Source organism: Tyto alba, unplaced genomic scaffold (assembly GCF_018691265.1).
Source record: "Tyto alba isolate M040663 unplaced genomic scaffold, T.alba_DEE_v4.0 Super-Scaffold_13, whole genome shotgun sequence".
NCBI classification, from domain to species: domain Eukaryota; kingdom Metazoa; phylum Chordata; class Aves; order Strigiformes; family Tytonidae; genus Tyto; species Tyto alba.
The window spans coordinates 47870541-47894558 of record NW_024881275.1 but is presented as its reverse complement, the minus strand read 5'-3'; the positions used below and the strand labels follow the sequence as shown (position 1 = coordinate 47894558).

General features: G+C 42.8%; 1 protein-coding gene across 2 annotated transcripts in view; it reads left to right on the top strand.

Moving 5' to 3' along the window:
- Positions 1 to 6590: 6590 nt before the first annotated feature.
- The window catches only part of RNF38 (ring finger protein 38), a 160754-nt gene continuing 143326 nt past the window's right edge, over positions 6591 to 24018 (top strand). Inside the window, exon 1 of one of the 2 annotated variants that reach the window (XM_032988453.2) lies at positions 6591 to 6830. In XM_032988453.2, coding sequence (XP_032844344.2) covers positions 6662 to 6830 — 169 coding nt within the window. In that variant the 5' untranslated portion in view covers positions 6591 to 6661. The remainder of the gene's footprint in view (positions 6831 to 24018) is intronic. The other variant, XM_032988448.2, reaches the window with a different exon arrangement.

Genomic DNA, 24018 nt, shown 5'->3' with positions numbered 1-24018 from the left:
ACGTTGTTCCAGGCCTGCTCAATATTTAGGATATAAGAAGTGGAAGAGAATGTGTCAAATATATAGCAATTATATTTCACTGTGTTTCATCCTTTGGGAGGAAGTAGGTCCAACTTCCAAGACAACTCTGGTGACTATAAAGGCAGGGCACAGTCTGTGCAGAGTGGCCATCTTTGAGACAGTGGAGAGAAGAGAAAGAGGCAAGTGCTCACTGTGATACCATGTGGGATTAAGACTGTATGTTGCTTTGATGTATTTATCTGAGGGACAAGCCATGCTTTGGGAAGGGTTCTCAAGAAAACATGGACAGCTCTACTTTGGTAGCCTTCCCAGCATCCCAGCTCTCTTGGCACTGTTGCAAAACCCTGTGCTCCCACTGTACTTGTGCATGAGCCTACTGGTCAAGGCAGCTTGTGTGAGGCAGCTTCTCCACTTGCCTTTTAAAGTAGAAACCACTCTTATTGTGCTTTGAGGCCACTAATCCAAAGTGGTTTGAATCTTGACTTCAGCATGGTCTTTCCACTGGTTTAAGCTGCCCTGTAGGCAACTGGCTCCTAGTTTTGCCCCTGTAGGTCAACAGAGAGTGGCAGCAGGATATGCACTCTGCTGCACCACACTGTGGGTGTCTGTATTACAGCAAGGCAGTGAATCCACTCCAGTCCTTAACTTAGGTCACACTGCTCACTGCGTTCCTTCTTCTTATTGGTATAATTCCATCAGGAAGGTGAGGTCTTGTTGGAGAATGGCTCAGAGACAAGGGTCCTGAGCCCACCGAGCAATTGTATGATCAGAGCCTGCTCTAGCTGCTGATGCTGAGCCTCACTAGGGTTTGCCTGCAGCTGCTCGCAGCTGCTGATACATGAGGAATGTCAAGGACGCTTCAGCCCTGTGTACCGTGGTGTGTCGAAAGCAGGTTAAGGGGAATTAGGAATAGTGGTCTGAGAAACCTAGTGTTATGATAACGGTGGTCTGAGAAACATTGTGTTACGGTACTGTCGTGTATCGAAAACAAGTCAACAGGAATCAGAAATAGTAGCATGAGAAACTTAGTGTTATGAGAAGCTTGTGCTGTAAGCTAACTGCAAGTAGGTGGACCGTGCGAATACGACCTTTAGAGCTTAAGCCAATCAGCTAGTGACTAGTAGGCATAATAATTATCATTGTCTGTATAAATATATGTACCCTGGACCAATAAAGAGACACGTTGATTGATGCTCTATCACCCACACTGAACCCGTCTCGGCATGTCATTCGTCCGCGGCTCCGCAAGGTCTGACAGGAATGATGGTTCACCCCTCTAAGACCCTTTTATCTGAAGCAGAAACAGTGACTAATGGGAAGACCTGTAAGTTTTCTCAAAAGAGTTTTGACTTTGAATGTGCATTGTAGAATAGTCACAGCCATCTTAGCCATTTTGCCTTTGTGAGTGGTGATTTGCTTTATCACTTCATGGTTATTGATGAACCATCATTAGTTCAGTGCTACCGCTGTTCCTAGGCACTGTCAGGGAGGGCAGTGTTCCAAGCTCATTCTCCATCCTGAGGTGATGTTTAACCAGAGGGAGATGGCATATGCTCAGGTGGCATAAAACTTGAGACATGGACTATGAATTCTGCCACCATGATGCCGCATCTCTACAGGCAAATCATTGCACTTTTCCATGCCTTTATGTCCTTTCTCCCTCTTTCTTCTGCATATTTAGATTGCAAGCTTTTCAGGGCTATGGACATTTGTACAGCACCTAATACAATGGGGTCTTGCAGCTGACCAAATTTTCTCTAGGCCATCACACCACAAATGCAAAGCAAGAGAACCCATAACATTTAACATAAATTTATCTCCGAGGTCTACCATTTAGGGTATTTCCCTGTTGCACCATTTCATTTGCATCATCAAAGTCACTCTGAATGCTAAAGTGTTTCTGCTATTTCTGTGTTCAGATACCGGTAAAGTCCATTATTGCTAACAGTGATAAGACAAGAGGTAACAAGTATGTCCTGTAAGAACTGTCAACAATACAGCCAGTTCTTGTCATGCACAGACAAAGCCCTTCTCATTTCACATACTTTTCTTGCTTCTGTACGTGTACAAATAAGCAAGTAATTGTGCATACTCTTCAGCTACGACGTGTGCTCAGCTTCATGATTTTTATGCTCTGCTCACTGAGCTTTGCCTAGGGTGACGTATTTGCAACCCAAATGGAACCTACAGCAGAGTATAGAAATTACTATTTGAAAACTGGGAGGCCAACCAACAGTGCTACTTCAAAGCAAGTAAATGCTGGGATGGAGTATGGAAAAGGAAATCAGAAGGCCCATCTTAAAGCTCCAAGATTTCTGTGTACAGTCCTAGTAAAATGTTATTTTACTGCAGGAATAGAGGACCTCAATATATGCTCATGTATTACAAGTGCTAATGTTCATTTCCTAAGAGATGTGTTCCATCTTTTTCCTTTTGCATTTCTCATTCTTCAGTGAGGTTTGCAATGTTCCAGTGGTAGCTTCAACAACAGACTCACTTTAGTCCCTACAGATCCAGTCCTTAGCCAGATTCTAAGAGAGCGACTCCAGCAGAGAATCCTGTGTAGTGACTCCTACAGGAGAAATATAGCATCTGGCAGAACTGGCCTCCAAGTCATAAATGGCAACCTAGGCTACCCCTGCAGTAAGCAGCAGACAGCTGCACACATGGAAAATGGAGCAGCCATGAAGTTAGTGCCAGTGGAAGTATCTTGTACACTTCCTGTACTGTTGCACTTAAGAATGAAAGTTTTAAGTCCTTTTGATTTCATGTTTTTCTCAACTACTTAAAAGACAAACTAATGCCTGCAGGAAGCTGGACATCCTTTTTCTCTACAAGAAATCTGCACATGAATATGTTTATTTGCCTGTGGAGTAAAGAAAGTATTTTTTAAATATGCATATCAGCTTTCATTTCAGAGAGAGGTGTCCTTTAAAAAAGTCTAACACAACTCCCTGCTGAATTAGGTTTTTCACCATCTCATCAGTCATACTTGCAGTAGATCTTTTTTATATGTCCCTCTCATAATCAGGCACTTCAAACAGAACAGAAATAATTAAGGATGCAAGGTAAAAATCAGCTGATTGAGAAGTCTGGCTTATACAAAGCCTTAAACACCACTTTAGCTGTTATCAGCTTTTAAGAGATGCCTTGGGAACAGTGGAGGCTTAATTTGTTCATTTTTTAATGAAACAATATACCTAGTATCACTGTTTTCAACACTGGACCACAGTAAGAACCCTGACAATCATACTGTATGGCTGATTCTGGCAGACCATTGGGATATGGAAATATAGACTCAAATTATGTGTTGTTTTTAGGCAGAATTAGTCATGAAGTTGGAAGAAACAAGCACTCCTGGTCTGCAAAAGAGTTTGCATCAGTGTCAGATGTTCTTGTAGTGTTTGTTCTCACTCAAACCAGTGAGGTCTGAACTCACCTGAAGTGGAAAGAAGTCTGCATTACAGGGTGCAGTAGCTTTCTGATCATTGCAGTATTTCAAGTTTGCAAACTTTAAAATAAAATAAAACTTACAACAGAGGAAAAAAAAATTGCCTGTTACAACTTTTCCATGGATCTGTTTGATGTATGCTATCAATGAGTTTACCTCTGGACGCCCATTACTACGTTTCTGTTTAGAAAAATGAGTTAAGACACCAGTTGTATTAAATCTTAGAGGAAAAACCTTGTCTTTAAGTATCTGAAAACCTTAAGCAGACCTTAAGAAGTCTTTCTGTACAGTACCAAAAGCTTGTCTATTTTCCATATGTGGCAATTACCTTAATAAGATATTAAGCTAAAGGTATTAATTCTTCTTGTCCCACTTGAGTTAAATGATGTTTGGAAAAAAATCTGGATCTAGCTCTTGTAAGGGTATTAGCTTGAAAATGCTTGATTTAAATTTAAAACAGGAAAATGAAACTCCTCATGTCCGGAAGTAAATGACGTGCAAGGCACCAGAACTGCCAGGTTACGTGTCTGCAAGACTATTGACCCACACTGCATAGAGACAGACTACCTGAACTTCCAGATAGCCTGCAGTCTGGAGTACATGCTAGATTAATAGATGAAGTAGTTTCATACTACAGAAATCTCTTTTATTTGCTTATTTCTGGAAGACAATCTAGGTGCAAAAAAGTTAGATAGTCTTAGTTGAATAACTGATGCTATTTTCGTAACTTTTCCTGTAGTATAAAATCCTCCAGTATTCAAATTTGCAAAGTTTTGGTGGGCTCACAAAAACAGGACGCATGTGCCACAATGCAGTCTTATGTAGTATCTTCAGTATGGGAGTAGTTTTAAAGCAACTTGTCCCCTGGAAGTGAGTGAAAAATTAATCAACATAAAGCAATAGTGGCTCTGTTCATCTCTTTCTGCCACCTGTGTATTGCCAGGAGCTTCATGCAGTCTGCATGTCCTTGTCCTATAGCACCAATCTGAAAGAAGTGCAGACACCTTGGAAAGGTGAAGCAGAATATGTGACAAGTAAGTACTTCAGACCCATGTGTTCCATAGGATCACAAGACAGAAGCTGTTTCCTGATTTGGGGCTGAAGACATGAGAGTTTAGCTCTGTGGAGTTTAAGCAAATAAATCACGAAAGGCTTTGAATGGCCTTATGTAATTGCTGGGACACATGAATCATGGCAGCAGTAGGCTACAACTCCCAGAGGTGCTAGACTCCTAGGCAGTCATGGTCACGCTTTCCCACACTAGGTGAAAACCTCAATCAAATTACTTGAAGGAGTGAGGGAAAAGGGTGGCACAGTGGGGTAATGCAGGCAAACGCATGATTTGAAGAAACTTTTCCCACATAGCATTGCACAGAAGAAGGTGGCACTGCTGTGATGTGCAAAATGTAATAAATTATCCATCTTCACATATAGATCCCACAGAATTGTTGCTACACTGATGAGAGCAAATGCATCCCACCAGGGACCAAATTTTGCTAAGTAGTGAATTTTCCTTGGTTATGTATCTATCAATTTTCCCATTATTTTATTCTTCCTGAAAACCAAACCGAGCTGGATTGGCTCGGCAAATGCAGCTGCTTACTTCAACCCAGAGACACATGCACAGATGCAGACTCATATTCATTAAGAGAAACCCTTAGTTGCATTCCTGGTATCTTCTCACGCAAAGGGATTAACTCACGTAAATTGGATAATGCTTATCTCACAAGAAAGCAATAAACCGTCACTCGCGGGACAAATTAAGGAGTTTACTCTGTTTTATTTGCATAAACCGGCAGGCGCGGTTTGCCCCTGCACCGCGAACTGTCGCCATCACCCACGCTCCGCTGTCGCCTTCCAAGTTGACGGCAGCGAGGGGCGGTCCCTGGTGCCCACACGTGCCTGTAAGGGCCGGCTCCTCCCGGACACCGCTCACCGCCCGGCGACAGCGAAGAAAGCGTCGCTCTACGTGCCCGCACCAGTTGCGCCCCAAGGCCGCCCTCTCCTGGGCCGCCGCTACGCAGTGTCCACGCTCCACAGGGGTCGAGCGCAGCCCCTGAAATCGTCCGACCGGCCAATCGATCAACGCCTTTGCCCCCTCTCCCCGGGCAGTCGCCCCTGACGCAGCACCGTGCTGCTTCGTTGGGCGCGGAGCAGGAGCGCGTCCCGCCGGCTGCTGGGGTGATGGGGCACGCCACAACAGCGAAGGGCCCGCGGCAGCGTCCGTGCCCAGCGGCCCGCAGACACGGAACGCGATACAGCGCGATGATTCCAGGCTCTGCGCGCAGGGTCTGCTCGGGGCGGGCTGAGGCCCCCGGGGCCGGGCCGACCGCGGCACTGGCCCCACTCCCCCTCCCTCGCCCGACCGGAGGGGCGGTGGGGGTACCACCACAATAAAGGAAGCCAGTCTGCCGCGCCTGTGTGCTTTCCGCAGGTCTTCGCGTCTTGCGGCTATGGAGTTGCTAACGGGTTCGGCCCGATGGGAGACGAGCGGCCTCGGGGAGGCGTTGGGCCGCCGGCGGCGAGCTGAGCGCTCCCGCTCGCTGGGCCGCTGCGGCCAGGTCGGGGCGGACGGAGGGAGGATGCAGGGGGGGAAGACTTCCTCCTCCTTGGCAGCGAACCGGGTGGCGAAGGCAGTGGTAGCTTCTATACCGGAGCTGTCGGCACGCCTCGACACAGGTCTCCGCTGCTTGGCCGAGGGCTGCGCCCAGTTGGAGGTTCTTCGCGTCGCTCATGATTCCTAAATGCCCCCGTTGGCGCTGACCGTTCAGCCATCCCCGCAGTGGGGCTGCTTTGGGGAAGGTGGGCGCTGCCGGCTGTACGGGACGTGGAGCGATGCCAGTCGCTGCCCGCTCAGCGCCCCACGGCGCGCAGTCCAACGCCTGCTTCCTCGCCCCCGCCTGCTGGCGGGACCGCGGCGCAGCTCGGTGCGGCGAGAAGAGGAGCGGCGAGCGACCATAGCTCCTCCATCAGTCCGGCGAGGCGTCCTGACCCGGCAAATGGGTGGCTTCTTCCACCGCCCCCTTCCTGCCTTCCCTCTTCTCCTCCCCTCCACCGCCCCCCGCCTCCTCCGGTGCCTCCTCCCCCGCTGCCCAGGCCGCCGCCTCCACCTCCTCCACGGCTGCCTGCCTCCTCCCGGCACCCTCCCGGACTCGCGCTCACTCCTGCTCCGGCTTTCCCGGAGTCGCCATGAGCGGCGGTGCCGCTCGTTTACCACCGCCCCCCGCCCTCTGCCCGCTGCCACCGCCCATCCACGGGCCGAGCCTGCCGGAGCTGGCAGCGCGCAACCAGGGCCAGGCTAGCCCTGCCGGCCACGCCGCACCCCGCGCTGCCCCGGGAGCCAGAGACCCGCCACCAGGTGAGCGGGAAAGGGGCCCCGGGGAAGAGGGAGTAGCTCCGGGCGTTCCACCCCCACCCGGCAACGCAGCGGGCCCGAAGGGCCTCGAAGTTCTCCCCCGCAGTGCAGGGAGTCGCTGCCGCCCCGGGGGGCCCGTTCCCAGGTGGGTGACGGGCAGCGGGACGGGACGGAGAAGGAACTCCCGCCGCTCACAGCACAGTGAGGCAAATCGCGGCGGCTGCCGACAGGCCGTGTGTCGCCCAGCCAGCCACGGGGTGCTTGAGGTCCCCTGCCCATCGGTGCTGGACACGGCGGTGACTTTTTCCCCGCCGGTCGGGATGCGTCGTTGTGAAGCGCGAGCGGCCCGCGGTACCGGGGCTGCAGGTCCGGCCGCTGCCAGCGCTTCGCCGCCCTACAACCCGGTCTGTCGGCCGCTGTTGCAGCCGGAGAGGTTACAGTGCACTGGGCGCCAGTGCTTGCTCGCCCTGGCGACGGCTGTGGCCGCGTCTCTTTTGAGGTGCCCTCGGCAGCTCCGGGGCCTGTCCGGCCCAGCCCGACCTCCCTCCTCACTGCAGCAGCCGCCGACCTGCAGCATGCTCTCGGGCTCTGCGGGGAGCCCGCATTGCCCCGCTCCTGAAAGGTTTTTTTTTTTTTCTGGGAGGGGGGGAGAGTGGGGGTGTGTATGGGCCCGTGTGCGCATCCATGTCCTGAATCGGGCGCTGCCCCTCTCAGCGGGCTGCCGCTATCAGCGGGAATCCACGGTTTACAGTGGCAAGTCACCTCAAGTTCTTGCGTGTAGTTCCAAAATGCTTTGAAAGTCAGGCTGCCTCTGTGGGAACCCCGGTTGAGTGCCTCTGGGACCCTCAACATCTGCCCCTTAATCGTCTTCTTCAGTTTCCTGTTAGAAACAGCCCGCAGCAGGGTCTCTCTGAGGAACCTGTTTTGGGCATGTGGTTCATTCATTCTGGAGCTACGATGTTTTCAGGACTGAGGTCCCAACATCTGGGTTGATGTGCTTGTCAAACACCAGAGCTGCACTGCTCCAAGACTGCACTGGATTTTCCCACATGGTTGCATTTAAACGAGTGTCTCTGTGGTTTCAGCACTGGGACATTAGATGTTTTTCTAAGCTGTCGTTTGTGAAAGGCCACAAGAATGAAACTTTATGTATATATGAAGTTAGTAATTAGAAGATGGTGTCGGAGATTGACAGAAAACAAGACATCATTCTCTGGGCCTGAGGGGTGAAGAAATTAGGTATCTAATTAGTCTTTTCCTATAATGTATTTTTAGTGGTGCTCATGTCTTGGGGACTTACCTGGATGATTTACAAGAGTCTGTGCAGTACAGGTGTTTACACTGATAAAAATATTGATCTGAAATGAAGTAGGTGTTATAGACAAGTTCCTCTTGAAATTTGTGCTTGACAGAATATTAAAGGATTCCCATGCAGAAAGGTGAGGAAGAACTTGAATTTTTACCTTTGAATTGTATTACATGGCTCAAAAATAGCTTTTCTCATGTGCTGAGACCACAGAGCATGTGGGGAAGATCAGTCTCTCCTGTTTAGCTATTTGGGCCTTCCAAAGAAAACATATAGGAGAAAAATATTCTTCTAGTATGGGTGATCTGGAAATGGAGGTTTTACCTGATGAAAATATTTCAACATTTTGTTTTAAAATTGTGTGGACATTCTTGGTGTAGATGATAAGGCAATCCTAAAGCCTGATCTCAAAACCTCTCCTAGCATTCCCACACTCTTAATAATCCGAAAGACAAATTGACTTAGTATGCTACTATTGGGAGATAGAAGCTTTTGTATTTCCCTTGATTTGGAAAATCTTGGTGCAGAAAAGAATTCATCATATAATTAATTCATCATATAATGAATTCATCACAGGCCTTGTATACAAAGACCTTACTGTTGGATTAGGGAATGCTGAGTTTTTTCCTCTCCAGAAAGGGACAGGGTTTTTGGGGTTTGTCCTGAAGTTTTTATATTCACTAGCACAGATCCTGTGCTTAGAAGTTCTGTGCTGCAATAGTCAGAAGCAGATTGCTCAAAAGAGCTCTTGCAGATGCCCAAGTTAAATGATTAAGTTTTACAATATCCTTAAGTCACAGTAGCAGGTGAATGTTTATTGTTAGTCATGATCTCAAAAATACATAAAATGTTTTCATGTGGTATGATCTCTGATTTATTTTCTAATTTTGATATAAAATGTCATAATTTACAGACAAATCCAGGACATTTCTCAATTGGGGATGAGAAATGGTTTTTTTTTTTCCTACAAAGGAAAAACTGATATTCTGACTTTATGTAAGTCTACTTGTTTCATTCAAATATTTGCCACCAGAGGAAAAAATGATGCACTAAAGTGGCAACAGGGCTGAACTTGGATTATTTTGCTGAACAGCCTCTTAGCTGTGCTCTGCAAAGCAAGTAGTCTCCTCCTTGTGGTCTTAATATATTAACTTTTGATTAAAAAATGTATTGTGATCTGGTCTTCAAATATTAGGGGTTAGTGAAATTACTACCATTTACATGCAAGATTGGGAGAATGTTTACTATGTATTTTCCCCCAGTAGAAAAATGTTTCATGATGGCTGCTGCTTCTTTTTATTGTTGTTGTTTCTTTTGTATTCTCCAAAACAGTGTGTGTCAACAGAAGGGAAAGTCTCTATTCATGATTGTCAGATTAGTGAAAGAATACTGGACTAGAAAACACTGCGCTGAAGACCCGATTCTTTGTTTCGTTCAGGAAGTTGAAAGAGGCACTTTACCTTCCATAGAGTACTTTGCCTCTGTTTCTGTACGTGCCTCTTCTCCGTGAAAAATAGAATAGAATCCTGCCTGGAGGCAAGGTTGTCAGCTAGGAAAAAAAAATTGTGTCCGTAGTGGAAATTCTTAGACATTTTCAGCTTCACTTTTTTGGTAAGGTCTATATTAAGATTCTCAGATTTTGCAACATTTGGAAAGATGGCTTTTGAAAGTACTTAAGTTACTGGTGTGAGGTCTATAGCTGGTGAAAGCAGCTTTTCTCTTAAACATCTTTGTTATACATATCAGCTTTTTGGATGTCGTCTGGTAAACTTTGCTAAATTTAATTAATATTGCTTGCCTTCCTTCTGTTGCAAAGTCTTTAATTAGAAAAACTTTAAAGCTAAAATTATTAAGATGCATATAAGGCTAAGTCCTATCAGAAAATACTGTTAAGAAGAGTAATGAGAGCTGCTTATTTAGGCAGACAACTAGGCATCTGCTAAGTCTTTCAGTTCGGAGAAGCTTAAACTGCTGATGAGAGGACCAGTGCCAGTTTTCAAACATGCATAACTGCAGAATGTGAGGGATGCACTTGCTTGTAAAGATAGTACTAATGTGTTGATTAAGTGCAGTAGAAAACTATTTGAATTCATAGTGATTCTGCCTAATGCTGTATATGCTAAGTAGTTGTAATATAAATACTAAAACTCCTTATATGTTCATATAGGCACATGTAAGCTTTTGCGCCTTTAGCAGTTGTGCATAGTTAAACCATCTATGTGTGGTATGTGAGGTTTTGTTAAACCGGAAGACAGTTACTCTGACTTCACAGTGAGTATCATATTTAATTCTGGCATGCCTGGAGATAGATATGAGTTTTCTGATTTATGTCACCGTGATGTCTTCACAGCTTTATAAACGTGTAAAAAAAAAAAAGCAAGATGGAAAGATAACTTCTTAGTAAGAACAAGTGAAGCACATTCAGTATGCGAATGATTTTCAAGAGTTGTGATTGTTATTGATTAAAAACAAACAAACAAAAAGCCAAACTGGAAACTAGTATTGCAGCATCTTTATTTTAATTTGGTTGAAGTGTGATGTTCGTAAGGAAGAAGTGGCTTGATGGTACTTCTTGGTTAGAATTACCACAGTATTGTAAGCCTGTTACTGTGCATGTTTGTTGGGTAGAACTAACCTGTCTTGGGCACTAGACTGTAATTACGTTCAGTATCTCAGAATTATTTATTATAGTGTTAGTGTGTTGGTTTTGCTAGTTTTGAATTATAAGGGAAGATAGAAGACTTACTTTTTACATAAAGTAGTTGTGCTCTGAATAGATTCTAATAATCATGGAATGAATGTTAGCAGACAAACATAGAATGTTTATTTAAAGGAGTTTTAACAGAAACAAGATGGGATTAATTTGGGAAATAAATGCAAATTATTTCCTTAACAATTATTTTCAGATCATGTGTATTTGTTTTAAGTCATTGTTTGTGACTATCACTTTATTTTTTATTTCACTTTGATGTTCTTTGGTAAATTAATATGTCGTGCTTATATCAACTGGAAATTATAATGACCTGAAATTGCCATAAATATACTATATGAAGTTATTTTGGAGGTATGCTTTTTAGGTGCCAGCCCGAGCCAGTTCAAGTGAATGTTAGCAAATGTTGTTATTTCCACCTCAGACATAATTATAGTGTGAGACTGAGAGAAATGTATTTTAAGGAGAATTAATCAAATAAAATTAATTTGCAGATCTTTTAAATGTGGCTCTTGTAGTATGAACATCTTCATACTTGCCTATACTAACATATTTTTAATGTAAAATAAGCAGGACCACAGGAATGAAAAATTCAAAATTCTCTTTATAGTACAAATTTCAGTTTAATAATAGCAAAAAGACTGGAGCTAAGCATTTAATTTTGAAATGCATGATCTGCTTTGCAATGTCTATTTATGAAATAATCTGAATTATCCTTTCAGTCTAATCCATCAAGATACTAATTATTGTCACTCTGTTGACCTACTGGAACTGATCCTTCAGCTGCCAGAAGGACTGTAAGTTTGGGGTGGTACGCAGTTATACATAATACAGTTCTGGCAACTGATTTGGTTCTAAACTCACTGATCTTTTTTAGCTACTGCCTTGGCTAAAAGTTATTAATTGCCTGGAAAATGGGGGGAAGATTAATTTTCATTAATAGAGAAAGTGTTAGATTTGAGTGTATGTTGATTTTTCTACCGGTGTCACTCCACAGGCATTAGTGGAGAAGGCATGAATTTGCAGCTGAAAAGCAATTTAGGTCTGACATCTTGCACAGTTTTTGGTTAGAGTTTGTCTGGTTTTGAAACTGGTGGTCTCATATCAGTTCGGTCTCAGTTCAAAGAAAAGGAATGTCATAAAAAATTACAGGTGTATATGTGCGTATGTGTGTGTATTAGCTTTGTTCATGTCCTAACAGTTCCCTCTTAAGTCTGTGTGATTTTTACAACATTTGCATTTTCATATCCATCTGAAGTTGGCATCCCAGGCACAATAAATGTTCTATTTGAGCCTTGAGCTATCTCTTTCCAAGATGAAGTTAATACAGAAAAAAAGTTAGGCAGCAGAGCAGATTTTGTGCTCTCCCTAGTTCATACTCGCTGCTTCACCCATGCCTTCAGACGGGAGTAAAGACTGAAAAGTCAACACTCTTCTCAGCATGGTTTGAGAAGTATGTTTCCCTTGTCACAAAAGGTTAAAATGAGAAATTACTTAAAGAATATTAATAAACATGATTGTAAACATAAAATCTTGGAACAGCTGTGCTCAATTGAAAAATGAAGTGTTTTGTTTTTTTTTTCTTGACTTTTTAGATTTAGTTTTGCTGCTTATACAGTGCTTTTTTTTCACCCACAGATTATCTTAGCAAAATTAAATCCACACATGAACAGAAAGATTTTGACCCTTGTTTTTTTAATCCTGAGAAAGATAGGCTTTAAATCTTTTTCAACCAGCAGTATTGCAGCTTTTTTTCTTAGATCTTGCACCTTGGGTATTTTATGTGGTCTCTCATACAGCATCTGCTTCATATCAGAAGTTCAGATAGAGATGTGTCATCTAAACATAAGAGTTGTCAGTGTTCATGTGATGCAAGATGTGGGTGGGATAATGAGAAGGTATAGAGTACCAAAATGTCAGAGAGCATCTTGCAAAGTTTGCAGTGGGAACTCCCTCTGCAAGAATATCTTAATATGATGGTGCTGCTTTCTGCCACCTTTGATTTTCTGTGTTTTATTTGTTTTGTGTGGAGGGTTTTTGTGTTGGTTTTTTTTTTTTTGGTTGTTTGTTTTGTTTTTTAAACACTTTCTGGTTGCATTCTTCCATGCTTGTTCTAAACTATTTTTTTATTCTTTATGTATGTGAAGTACAGTAAATGCTTGGTTGTTAGAATTCCCTGAATGAGGAAGAGAAACTCCATTTTTGAAGGGAAAAATACTGTTGTTCTTGTGCTCTGATGACTTGAAATAAAGCTTCCTTCTGGAAGTTTCTTGATGTATAATGTAGAGCAAAGAATGCATACTTCACTTTGTTTAGGGAAAGGTGCAGGAAATGGGTTTTGAAATAGTAGGTCATAGGTATTTTCAGAAGCATTTTAATCAAACACAATGTACAGCATTTTTGTTTTCTGAGCTTCTCAAATGCACACACATGCTCCAAATGTTCATTCTTAAAACCAGTCCTCTGTAGATCTTGCTCAGTTGAGAGCCTGTCATCCCAGTTCTAAGGTCTTGGGTTGCTGTTCCCACTACCACTGGCATCATGTTTAGATTGAACCTCTGCATCCTTCCTCTCATGCAAAAGCCTTTGCAGCTATGATGTATGAAAAAGTATCATCTGTGATCAGTCTGTTACTGGTAAAGTGTGTCAAGACATTTCTCTGATTTCTTTTGTAATGATTAGGGTTCTGTGTCCATACAGATTATCTGTGTTGCTTGCTGCATTGCCCAGCAGCTGTTGTGGTTTTCTTGGACGTTGGCTGTCATCATAACCAGCCCTCAATGAAACAATGTAGTATTTCAGAGTTTACAACTAAGCGCTTGGGTATGGTTAACAGCTTCTGGGAGAATCCCAAATGGGAAACAATAATCTTAAAAGGAGACATACTCCCATTGCTTCAAGTAAAAAAAAAAAAAAAAAAAAAAATCAGAAATGCTTCCTTAAGACTTTAATTGAATTTTTGTACTTTTGTATAATGTACACAACTGTAGCGCAAGGATATGCAGCCAGTATCAAAAAGAACATTACCTACTGTTGATTGTTTTCGATATCATGTATGAATAAGGGAATTGGACTTTTTCCTGTAATACTACTGATTTGTGCTCCAGGGCACATTTTTTTGGAAGGAGGGTAGGAGGAAGGTTTTTAGTTATGTTGTATATTTCCTGCCAGTCTGTATGTTGAGGAGTAAAGTATGAATTCTGTGAATCTTATTAAAATACTTCATATTCTGCATACCTGGAAAATGGCCTGCTAGGAAGACTGCCCTTAAATAGTTTAAAAACTTCTAAATGCCATACAGAATATTTATTTACATGATTTCTATTTGTATGAGAGCCCGAGGAGTGGCTATTACACCACAAAATATGGCTAGTAATATTAACTGTATATAGAACATTTGGGTCTATTGGAGAATACATGGAACAGCCCTGGTGCTGTATGATTGAACCTATTCCAAAGAACTGCAACATACAGTTTGAAAATGTTTGCTGCATGTTTTTTTCAGCACAGCTGAAAGTTATACCCTCTTTATCTTTTGCTGTTTTGCACCTGGCATATGTTCAGGTTCCAAAGTGAAAACATTAGAGATTTACAATTACTATCTGCATGAATTCTTGCTCTGCGAAGATTTGATTTTTAGTCGCATGGGTACTTCTCCTTTCATTAAGAGCATGTGCAAATCTTTACAAGATCTGAATTGTGTTGTTTTGTTTTTTCTTTCCCCCCACCTATAGGTCATTTTTAAGTGATTTTTTTTTCTTATTTCCCTTAAAAATGTGTTTATCTGCTTATTTTTCATGCATGCTGGCTCATTTTTCCTGTTTGTAAGTTGATATGGCAGCAAGCCAAGCAGGAGTAAGCAGTAGCTTTTGGAAAGACTTTTTGTGCAGATTTAGTAGTAGGTTATTGAGCCTTTTTGCTCAGAAACCCCATCAGTCTGTGATTCTTCTGGTCTGTGTGTGTTTTTGAGCAAGATTACAAAAAGTGTTTATAAACTGCTCTTAAACTTGCTTTTGCAGTGATTTTGGAGGTTGGATACAGGTTAGATTTCAGAGCAGTTTCAGAAATTCCTCATGATTTTTGTAGAGTTAGGAATGAAGGCTTTTAGCCACTGGTATGAGAAGTGTGTTCAAACTTAAGAAATCTATGACTGTCCATGTGAAGAAGTAAAGCAGCAAACTGTGGTACATGCTTCAGTGGCGTATTTCAAGAAAGTGAGAAGTCAAGATAGTTCATTCATAGGTGTCTGTTGAGTTGGACTGAAAAAGTGAGGGAGAGACACCCAGAAAAACACTCCTTTCTTCATTAAAACTCAATTTAATTTTTAAAACATTGGTAATCTCTTGTGCCCATAGGGTCTTTCACTTGCTGACTGTAATATTTTGGTTGGTCATGCGTAATGCTAAGTCACAGAAGTGTATATATTAATCCTTGTTTAAACCAACAATTGCAACAGTTTTGGATCAATGAAATGTTAAATGGATTTACTTTTCTCTTCCTAATTTTAAATTAGTCTAAAATGGGAAATTTTGGTCATCCTGAATGACGCTGAGTTTGGTGGTTGAATCAGTTGCATTCTGAAACCTGCACTGAAGTTCTCAGGAAAAAAATGTTTAGTCAGTCTGTAGATTCATAATATGCTGGTTAGCTCCTAGACTGGAAAAATAGATATTCTTTTATTTTTCCCTTTTTTGGGGGGAGGAGAGGAGAGGATGGATCATAAATCTGATTCAGCCTGCTTTTATGCAGTGAAATATAAAAAGTACTAATAAGAAGAATTTGAACACTACAGAAAAATAACTTAAAGGGTTTGTTGCATTTTGGTTGCATTTTTAAAAAAGGGCATAGTGAACATGAGAGATTAGGGAAAAGCTATGTAAGTGGTAAATACAGTAAAAATTATATGATATTACAAGCTTGAAAAAACCCATGTGTTACAGAACAACATATCTCTGGTGACATAGTGGTCCTCAAGCTAGTTCACAAATTACACAATACTGTGGGGACTAGCCAGTATAATGATGGGCAGGTGTGCTACTCAGAGGGAGCTTAACAGACTGGAGAATTCGCGACCTCATGTCATTCAACAAAAGCAAGTGCAAAGTCTTGCACTGGGCCAGAGTAACTGTGTAAATGATCAGTCTGGGGGCTGAATGGGTGGATAGCAGCTCTGCAGAAAAGGCAGATTCTGACTTAGTAGAGTGAGCTAGCTTGAGGACGCCAGGATGATGTAGGGGCTGGAGCATGTGACCTATGAGGAAAGATGAAGTGATCTAGGGTTGCAGAAGCTGATGAGGAGATGGCTCAGGGGAGATCTCAGTTCTCTCTGTCCTCTCATGGGATGATGCAGAAAAGATAGAGCCAGACTTGCATGCTGATAGGGAAAGAGTGTGGGAATAGGACTCAGACTGGAACACATGAATTTCTGGTCAGATATTAGGAAGAAATTTTTTCACCCTGGAGGTGGTCAAGCACTGGAGCAGAGAACTGGAGACATTAATGAAGTTACAACCTTAGAGATATTAAAAACTTTGCCAGGCAAGGTGCTGGATAGCCTGTTCTAAATTGGTCTGATCTGAGCAGGGGGATTGGATTCAGTGACCTCCAACAGTCTCTCTCAACCTGAATAACTGTGTGATGCTGTAGTGGACATGTTACCCATGGTTTGGGGAGGCCTGCTTCAGGGACTGTAAATAGAGAAGTAATTTGGGACTGTTTTAGTTGCAGATGGTCAGAAGTGATGGTGAGAACTCGATTTGCTTAGGTGTATGAGTGTCACCTCTGCCTTGTGAGATTTTTTATTTTTTTCAACCCTAATTTTTTCACCATGATAATCTTAACATGCTTCCTCCCCACACACCCCAAAATACCTTTTGCAATGGTCATTTAGTGTATAAATACTGTTTGTATTTAAAGGAGTGCTGAAAGCAGAGCTACGTTTCTGCCTCTCAACCGTTCTTCAAGCTTATTTGCTTGCTGGTTTATATACAAGCAGTCTGTTTTCTTCTCAAAGACAAAAGTGTGCACTTAAATTTTTACTTTTTTTTTCAGTGTCAGAGGTGTAGGAGATGTTGAGTCTTGTCTTTGCTGTCATACTTGGTACACTTTCACAGAAGGTGCCAGATAAATGAAATGAGAGATGTGTTGTTCGGTAAATGGAAGGGTTTTTTTCAAGCTTGTAGAGTATGTGAGTGAAATAGGTACAAATAGACAAAAAATGTAAAAGATACTCACTGATAGATTTTCATCTTTTTCTGTTCCTCTTTACCTAGCCAGTATTTATGATGTGAGCATAATCTACTAGAGCAAAAATCTTAAGGAAAAATGGTACAAACAAGAATTAGGTTCATATCATAAAACACGAGCATAGCAAAAAGTAGGCAAAGACAAAAAACTCTGGTATACTATGTCCTCAGGTTGCCTTCCCATGTAGATGTGAAGTTGGCATTCTGTGTAAAGCTGTCATGCTTGTTCTTTTACTCCTGTTTCTGTGTAAATAGTTTCTGACTTGAGGGAGGCTTTTTAATTTCCTAGTTAAAAATAATTGTAAGAAATCAGTGGTTAAGTAGCGGATAAATTACTCTTCCCCCTTAAGAAAACGCTATGAAGGGACCTGGTGCTTTTCTGTTTGGCTTGCTGATCTGTGGTCATAGATACTTGCTGAGCAGTTAGCCAGTGATTTGCTTCAAGATAGCTGCAATGTATGGAAAGAATGGAAGGTATCAAGGACTAGAGAAGCCAAAGGAATTGCAGGGAATGGGAATTGTAAGGATTTGGAGGGGAACTGGATTATTGCAGGGAAGGAACATAAAAATGCAGAACAAAAATCCATGAAAACCAGTTCTCATTAATTCTGTTGCTCATGTAACTACTTATTTCTTTTAAGGATCACTCTTAAAACATCTATGCCATAAAAGAGAGTATTCAAAGTAAATGGTTTCCCATATTGTTATGGATTTGCTTAATGTGAACTAACTGAAGTGTCACCTGTATCTCTTGTTTAACCAGTTTCTTGGAGGCTGTGTGGCAAGGCAGGTAGTGAGGCCAAAAGAATATACCAGAATTTTCTGGAGTTCCTGAATCTCCAATTAGATTGTGGCAAAAGCGGCCTTAAAGCATTTGACAGTAAAGACTTGTGCCATTTGTTTACTTTGTTATTCTCTAACATTATTTTTCTGTGTTAGGTCAAGTGTTTGTTTCCTATCACTTGCTTTTTGGATTTTCTGTTTGGGACTGATGTCCCAGAGAGATAAATGTTTCTAGTAGCTTAGTTTTCACTTACCTTTGTGTTTCTCCCCTTTTTTCCTGTTTCACCCTTACAGTTTTTTTCCTCAAGTTTAATAGTGACAAAAAGAGGAGTAGCAAAGAAGTCTAATAATCTTCATCAGAAGGGAAGACATAGGAAATCATTCTGTCATTGTACAAGACCATAGGAGAGCTTTGTTTTCAAGGAACTGTGTCTAGTTTTGGAGGCCTTTTATGTGTGTAGGGATTTTCAAATTAAGGCAGATTTCCCAGCAGAGAGGTACCAAAATGATTGCCTACTGGACTATTTTTAATTTTGATCTTCTAAAGATCTTGAATTTACACAGTTTGGAGAAGAAACACTGATTAAGGTTTATTGCCTCTCTGTACAGGGAGGGCCTAGAATAACCACTAAAGATTTTATGATCTCTGTAGACAGCAGTAGGTGAAAACACATAGATACTGTTTAATACAGTTGGAATGACAGTTGCTGAATGCCCGTGTACTGACGTGCTTTCATATTTATTATCCAGCATCTTTGGAGTTACTGCTTAGGATTTGTCTGTGTTAGAAAGTTATGCTATGCTAACTTAATCAGCTGAAGTGGGAAAGGTGGTCTTCTCAGACATGAAAGTGACTTTGAATTGCTCATTCTGGGAGAGTTTGCCTTGTTTTGAGAAACAGGGTAAGTCATCAGTGAGAACATTTTGGCCTGATAACCCCGCTGTTCATGAGTTATAGACACAGTGCACCTGGAGAATCGCTGCTTACCAATGCACTTTCTTATTCTCTTATGTAGAACACCAGCTCACAGATGCTTGACATTCAAAGTTCCTAACAGTTATGTTTGTATTGAAAAGAAAGCTCCAGCCATGTTGGGAACCCATGTAGTGCCTTTTTGGAGTGTGTCAGCCTCCTTCTCCTGTCAGTCCATGTGATGAAATTTACATGATTTCCTACAAAATGTTTGTGGTTTATGCCTTGTCCTGGGTTTGAGTGAGTGGTGGGGTTTTTTGGTAGCAGGGGAGGAGGCTATAGGGGCAACCCCCGGTGAGGAGCTTCTCGAAGCTCCCCCAGCTCCAAGTCAGCTCCACCTCTGCAAGAAAACTGAGCCAATCAGCTGCGCCTCTGCGATAACATATTTAAGAAGGGATGTGGTGACGAGCAGTGGAACTTGTGAGCAGGAGTTGCAGCATCTGTGTGAACACCAAGGTCAGTGGAGTAACAGGAAGGAAGGAGGGGGGAGGTGTGCTGGAGCAGAGATCCCCTGTATCCTGTGGTGAGACGGCAGGACGCCCCCACTGCTGCCACCCCTGAAGATCTACAGTGGAAGAAACTCTGATTTATGGCCTGTGAGGTGTTTCACATGGTTGACCAATCTGACTGTGCCAGAAGAAGGCTGGGGTCTTGTGGGAAAAGGTAGACCTCTCTGTTGTAGTTCAGCACTGGAAGGATTGCAGCATGTGGCAGTGTCCCATGCTGGAGCAGCTCGGGAAGGGCTGAAGCCCGTGGGAAGGACTCCAGTTGGAGAAAGTTGGTGTCCCACGCCAGAGCAGTGTAAGGAAACACTGGGGCCTGTGAGAGTGACTCATGTTGGAGGAAGTTTGTGGAGGACTGTCTCCTGTGAGAGGGGGACCACGATGGAGCAGGGCAAAGAAGTTGCAGAAGCTCGCCTCACCGAAGGTAGAAGAAGTGGCAGCACTGTCTGCACGCCCCATTCCCTGCCCCTGTGGCGCTGCAGGGCGAGGTGGAGATATCAGGAGCAGAGCTGAGCCTGGGAAGAAGGGAGGGGTGGGGGGAAGGTGTTCTCACAATGTGGCAATGCTTCTTACTGTCCTACTCTGTTAAGGGTTGTTAGTATCTGTAATAAATGTATGTTCTTTTTTCCTTTCCCTAATGAGTCTGCCTTCTGCTTGTGATCATAATGGGTGATTTGCCCCTCCCGGTCCTATCTCAAACCTCAAAACTGGCTCTCTGTCCCTTCTTATTGCCGGAAGAGAAGGAGGAGAGAGTGGCTGCGTGGTGGTTGGCTGCCAACCAGGCTCAAACCACAACATGCCTTTATCTTGCTTTGCCTAAATTTGCTGTCTTGATTTTGTTATTCCTTGTTTTCAAAAATGTTGTGCCTCTCTTAGCTCATTTGACAAATCATGCTGGAGCTTCCTGGATTGATCTCATGGCTTTCCAGGCTTTTTCCTTGCTTTTGCTACCTCCGAACCCAATTAAGCTTGTCCTTTTCAAAACTTTTGCTGAAGGAAGAAATTTGAAAGTGTGTTGTGGTTTGAGCTCAGAGGGCAACTGAGCACCACACATCTGGTCACTTTCCCCTTTCCTCCAGTGCTGAGAAGGAGAAAATAAAACAAAAGGCTCGGTGGATTGAGCTCAAAGGGCAACTGAGCACTATGCAGCTGCTCACTCACTCCTTCCCCTAGTGTTGAGAAGGAGAAAATAAGCCAAGGCTTGGGATTCGAGATAGCACAGGGAGGGATAAATCACCGATTATGGTCACGGGCAAAAGACAGACTCGTTAGGGAAAGAAAAAGTGAACTTATTACAGACACTAACAATAGCAACACTTAACAGACGGAGTAGGGCAGTGAGAAGCATTACCACATCTTGAAAACACCTTTCCCCCACCCCTCCCTTCTTCCCAAGCTCAGCTTTGCTCCTAATATCTCTACCTCCTCCATGCAGCGGCGTAGGAGGCAGGGAATGGTACAGTCAGTGCTGCTGCTGTTTCTGTCTTCAGAGTGGGGATCTTCTTCCTCCTGTTCCAGTGTTGTCCCCCTCACACAGTCCTCCACAACTTTTCTCCAACTTGAGTCCCTCCCATGGGCCTGCAGCATTTTCCTAGCTGTTCCAGCATGGGACCCCAACTCTCTCCAGCTGGAGTCCCTTGCATGAGATGTAGCCCTTCCCAAGCTGCTCCAGCATGGGACAGCCTGGTATGCTGCAATCCTCCCAGCACCAAACTACAACAGTGACAGCTGCTTCTCCCTGCAGGATCCCAGCTGCCTTGGGCGCAACAATCTTAATTGCTCATGTGGGGCCCCCCCACAGGCCATGTATCAGTATCTGCTCCACTGTAGACCTTCATGGGTGGTGAGAGGGGGACTGCCCTGCTGTCTCACTACAGGATACAGGGAGGGTCTCTGCCCTGGCACACACACACACACACACAAACCCTCCCTTCTTCCTCTATTCTTCCACTGACCTTGCTGTTCACACAGCTGTCTCAACTCCTCCTCACAAGTCCAGCTCCTCCTTATTAAATACATTATCATGATTGGCTTGGCCTTGGTGCAGAGGTGGGTCTGTCTTGGAGCTTCAAGAAGCTTCTCACGGGGCCACCACTGTAGCTTCCTCCCCTGCTACCCAAAAATCCCACCACTCACTCACACCCTGGACAAACTGTAATAAAAATACTTTGGTGGGCTGAACCTCTTGCAGATTATGTTCAGCCATAAACACAATCTACAAGGTTATCAGCTCTTTCATGGTTATTAATATAGGATTACATTGTAAAGATGAGCAGGTGGGATTGGGGACCCCTTTACACATGCTTATTTGATCCTTTAATGCCTTTGCTGTATTGGATGGGGAGGTGTATAGGTCTGTCCCTGGTAGGTGGTAGTTCACCATACATCATTCCACCCGGGACATGGTGGCCCCCTATTAATTTGTGTATCAGAGCATAAATATTTACTTTCACTACTTAACTGTCTTTGTGTCTCAACACCTCCACTGCTCAACACCTGACAGGCATCAAATTGGATAGTCTGGGGTCTTTCTGTCCTAGTTACATTCATCCAAAGCTTAAAAGGATACCTAGCTCCTTGCTTCTACTTGGCATCTATTGTTAGCAATTTTACAATAGCTAGTGTCACGAGGTATTATTTCCCCTCTTTAAGGCTTAATCCATAAATTCTCATAAGTCTTACATTGATTACAACAAATATGACAATGACTATCACATTTACTATCAGCCATCCAGTCTGGGGCTATCCTTTCTTATGCTTAAAAGTGTTTAGTTATAATACTATTACAATACAATATAATATATGTAATATATAATACTAAACACGATTGTAACAGTAGTAATATTTGATTAATCAAGCATGTAAAGTTTATCAGAATTTTATAATCACAACAGATTGCTTTATCCATGAAAGGGTTGGCAACGAGCTAGTCAACCAGGACCAGTATGTATATTAAATCACTTTTACCCATTAAATTATTGGCCTAAGTCCAACCTAGTTAAATAGCTGGTCCCCTGCCCCCTTTTTTTTTTATATATATATAATAATAAAACAGTTGAAATTATCACCCACAAATATCCTTTCATGATTCAGGTTTTCTTACAAACTTCGAAGTGAGAGGCGATTTTTGTTCCACCATCCATGGAGCAGAGACTCTTTTAGCCCAAGGGTGGTGTATCCAAGGCCCTTTCCCCATTACCTTCAGTGCTGTATAGGTGGTTAATAGTACCTGGAAGGGTCCCTGCCACTTAGTTGTCAGTGGCTCATCTTTCCATGTTTAATTCCAACTCAGTCCCCTGGTCAGAATGGGTGAGCTGGAGTGTCCCACCTGCTTTGGTGATGTAAACTGATTGTGAAGCTACCGGAGGGTACTCCCCAGGGCCAACTGGTGTTATTGGAGATTCTGGCTTCACTGCAAAGAGAAGTCTCCAGGAAATGATACATTAATTCATACAGGCTTACGTGATTTTTCCAGGCTACATCCTTACTCTTAATAATACTATTGTTAGTGCTTCTAGCCAAATTTCCTGGCATATCATACTCAGTTGTAGTTTGCAAATTTTGCTTCATACATTGTACTATTCCACTGGGTTGAGGCCTTTACGGGTATGTAGGTCCCATCTAATCCCTAAATGCTTTTCCCACTTTCTGGACTTCTGCAATAAAAACAGGGGCCTCTATCTGGAGATATGGCTGCTGGTATACCAAATCAAGGTATTATTTGATTCAGCAGCTGTTTCACTACCTCACGAGCCATATTGGTACAACAGTCGTAGGCTGCCGGCCATCCACTAAATGTGTCCACTACCCTATTGCTCATATTAGGATTATTTACCTTATAAATTTCACATTTTTCAACAACTGATTTTACAATTTTAGTCATATGTCTACTAATTAGAGTTTTCCACAAATACTTAACCAGGTTTTCTATTCCCCAATGAGTAGCTTAATTTTCTTTTGTGGTCAGGTCTCTCATTAAGTTAAGGAGTTAGCATCATTTGCCCTTGAGATGTAACTGCCCAGCCACCTTAGCTGTTTTGTCGCCTGTTTCAGGGTTTTCCCACTCAAAGGCAAACAATTCCTGGCCCTCTGAACCTAAGAGGATGCAAAAGAAGGCATCCTTTAAATCAATCACTGTAAACTACCTTAATTTTTCATGTAATGTAGTTAACAAAGTATGTGGATTTGCTGCTACAGGATGTATATCTTCTACTACTCTATTGTTTGCTTTTATATCCAGTATCAGCCAGTAATTCTTCCCATTAGCTTTCTTTACCACCAATATTGGAGTGTTGTATTTTGATTGGTGAATGCCAATCATATTAGTAATATGATAATAATAAACACATTACTGATTAATTATATTATTATATCAATAACAGCAACAATAATAATAATAATAATGTTAGTAATCCAAACATGTGAATTCCATTTTCTAGAGGTTCAAGCCCTCTTCTCATTTCTATTTTAATTGGATATTGTTTCAATCTTACTGGCCTGACTCCCTATTTCAATCAGATCTTTACTGGTTCTGCTGCCCTGGACTGTCCAGATATGTGCACGAAGTTGCCCAGAACTCTTTCCAGGGTTCCCTTGTCCTTTTCCTACTTCATCTCTTATCCTTCTTCCCCCCAGTGGTTCACAAAGCCTGGCTGTATTACCGGTCTCAGG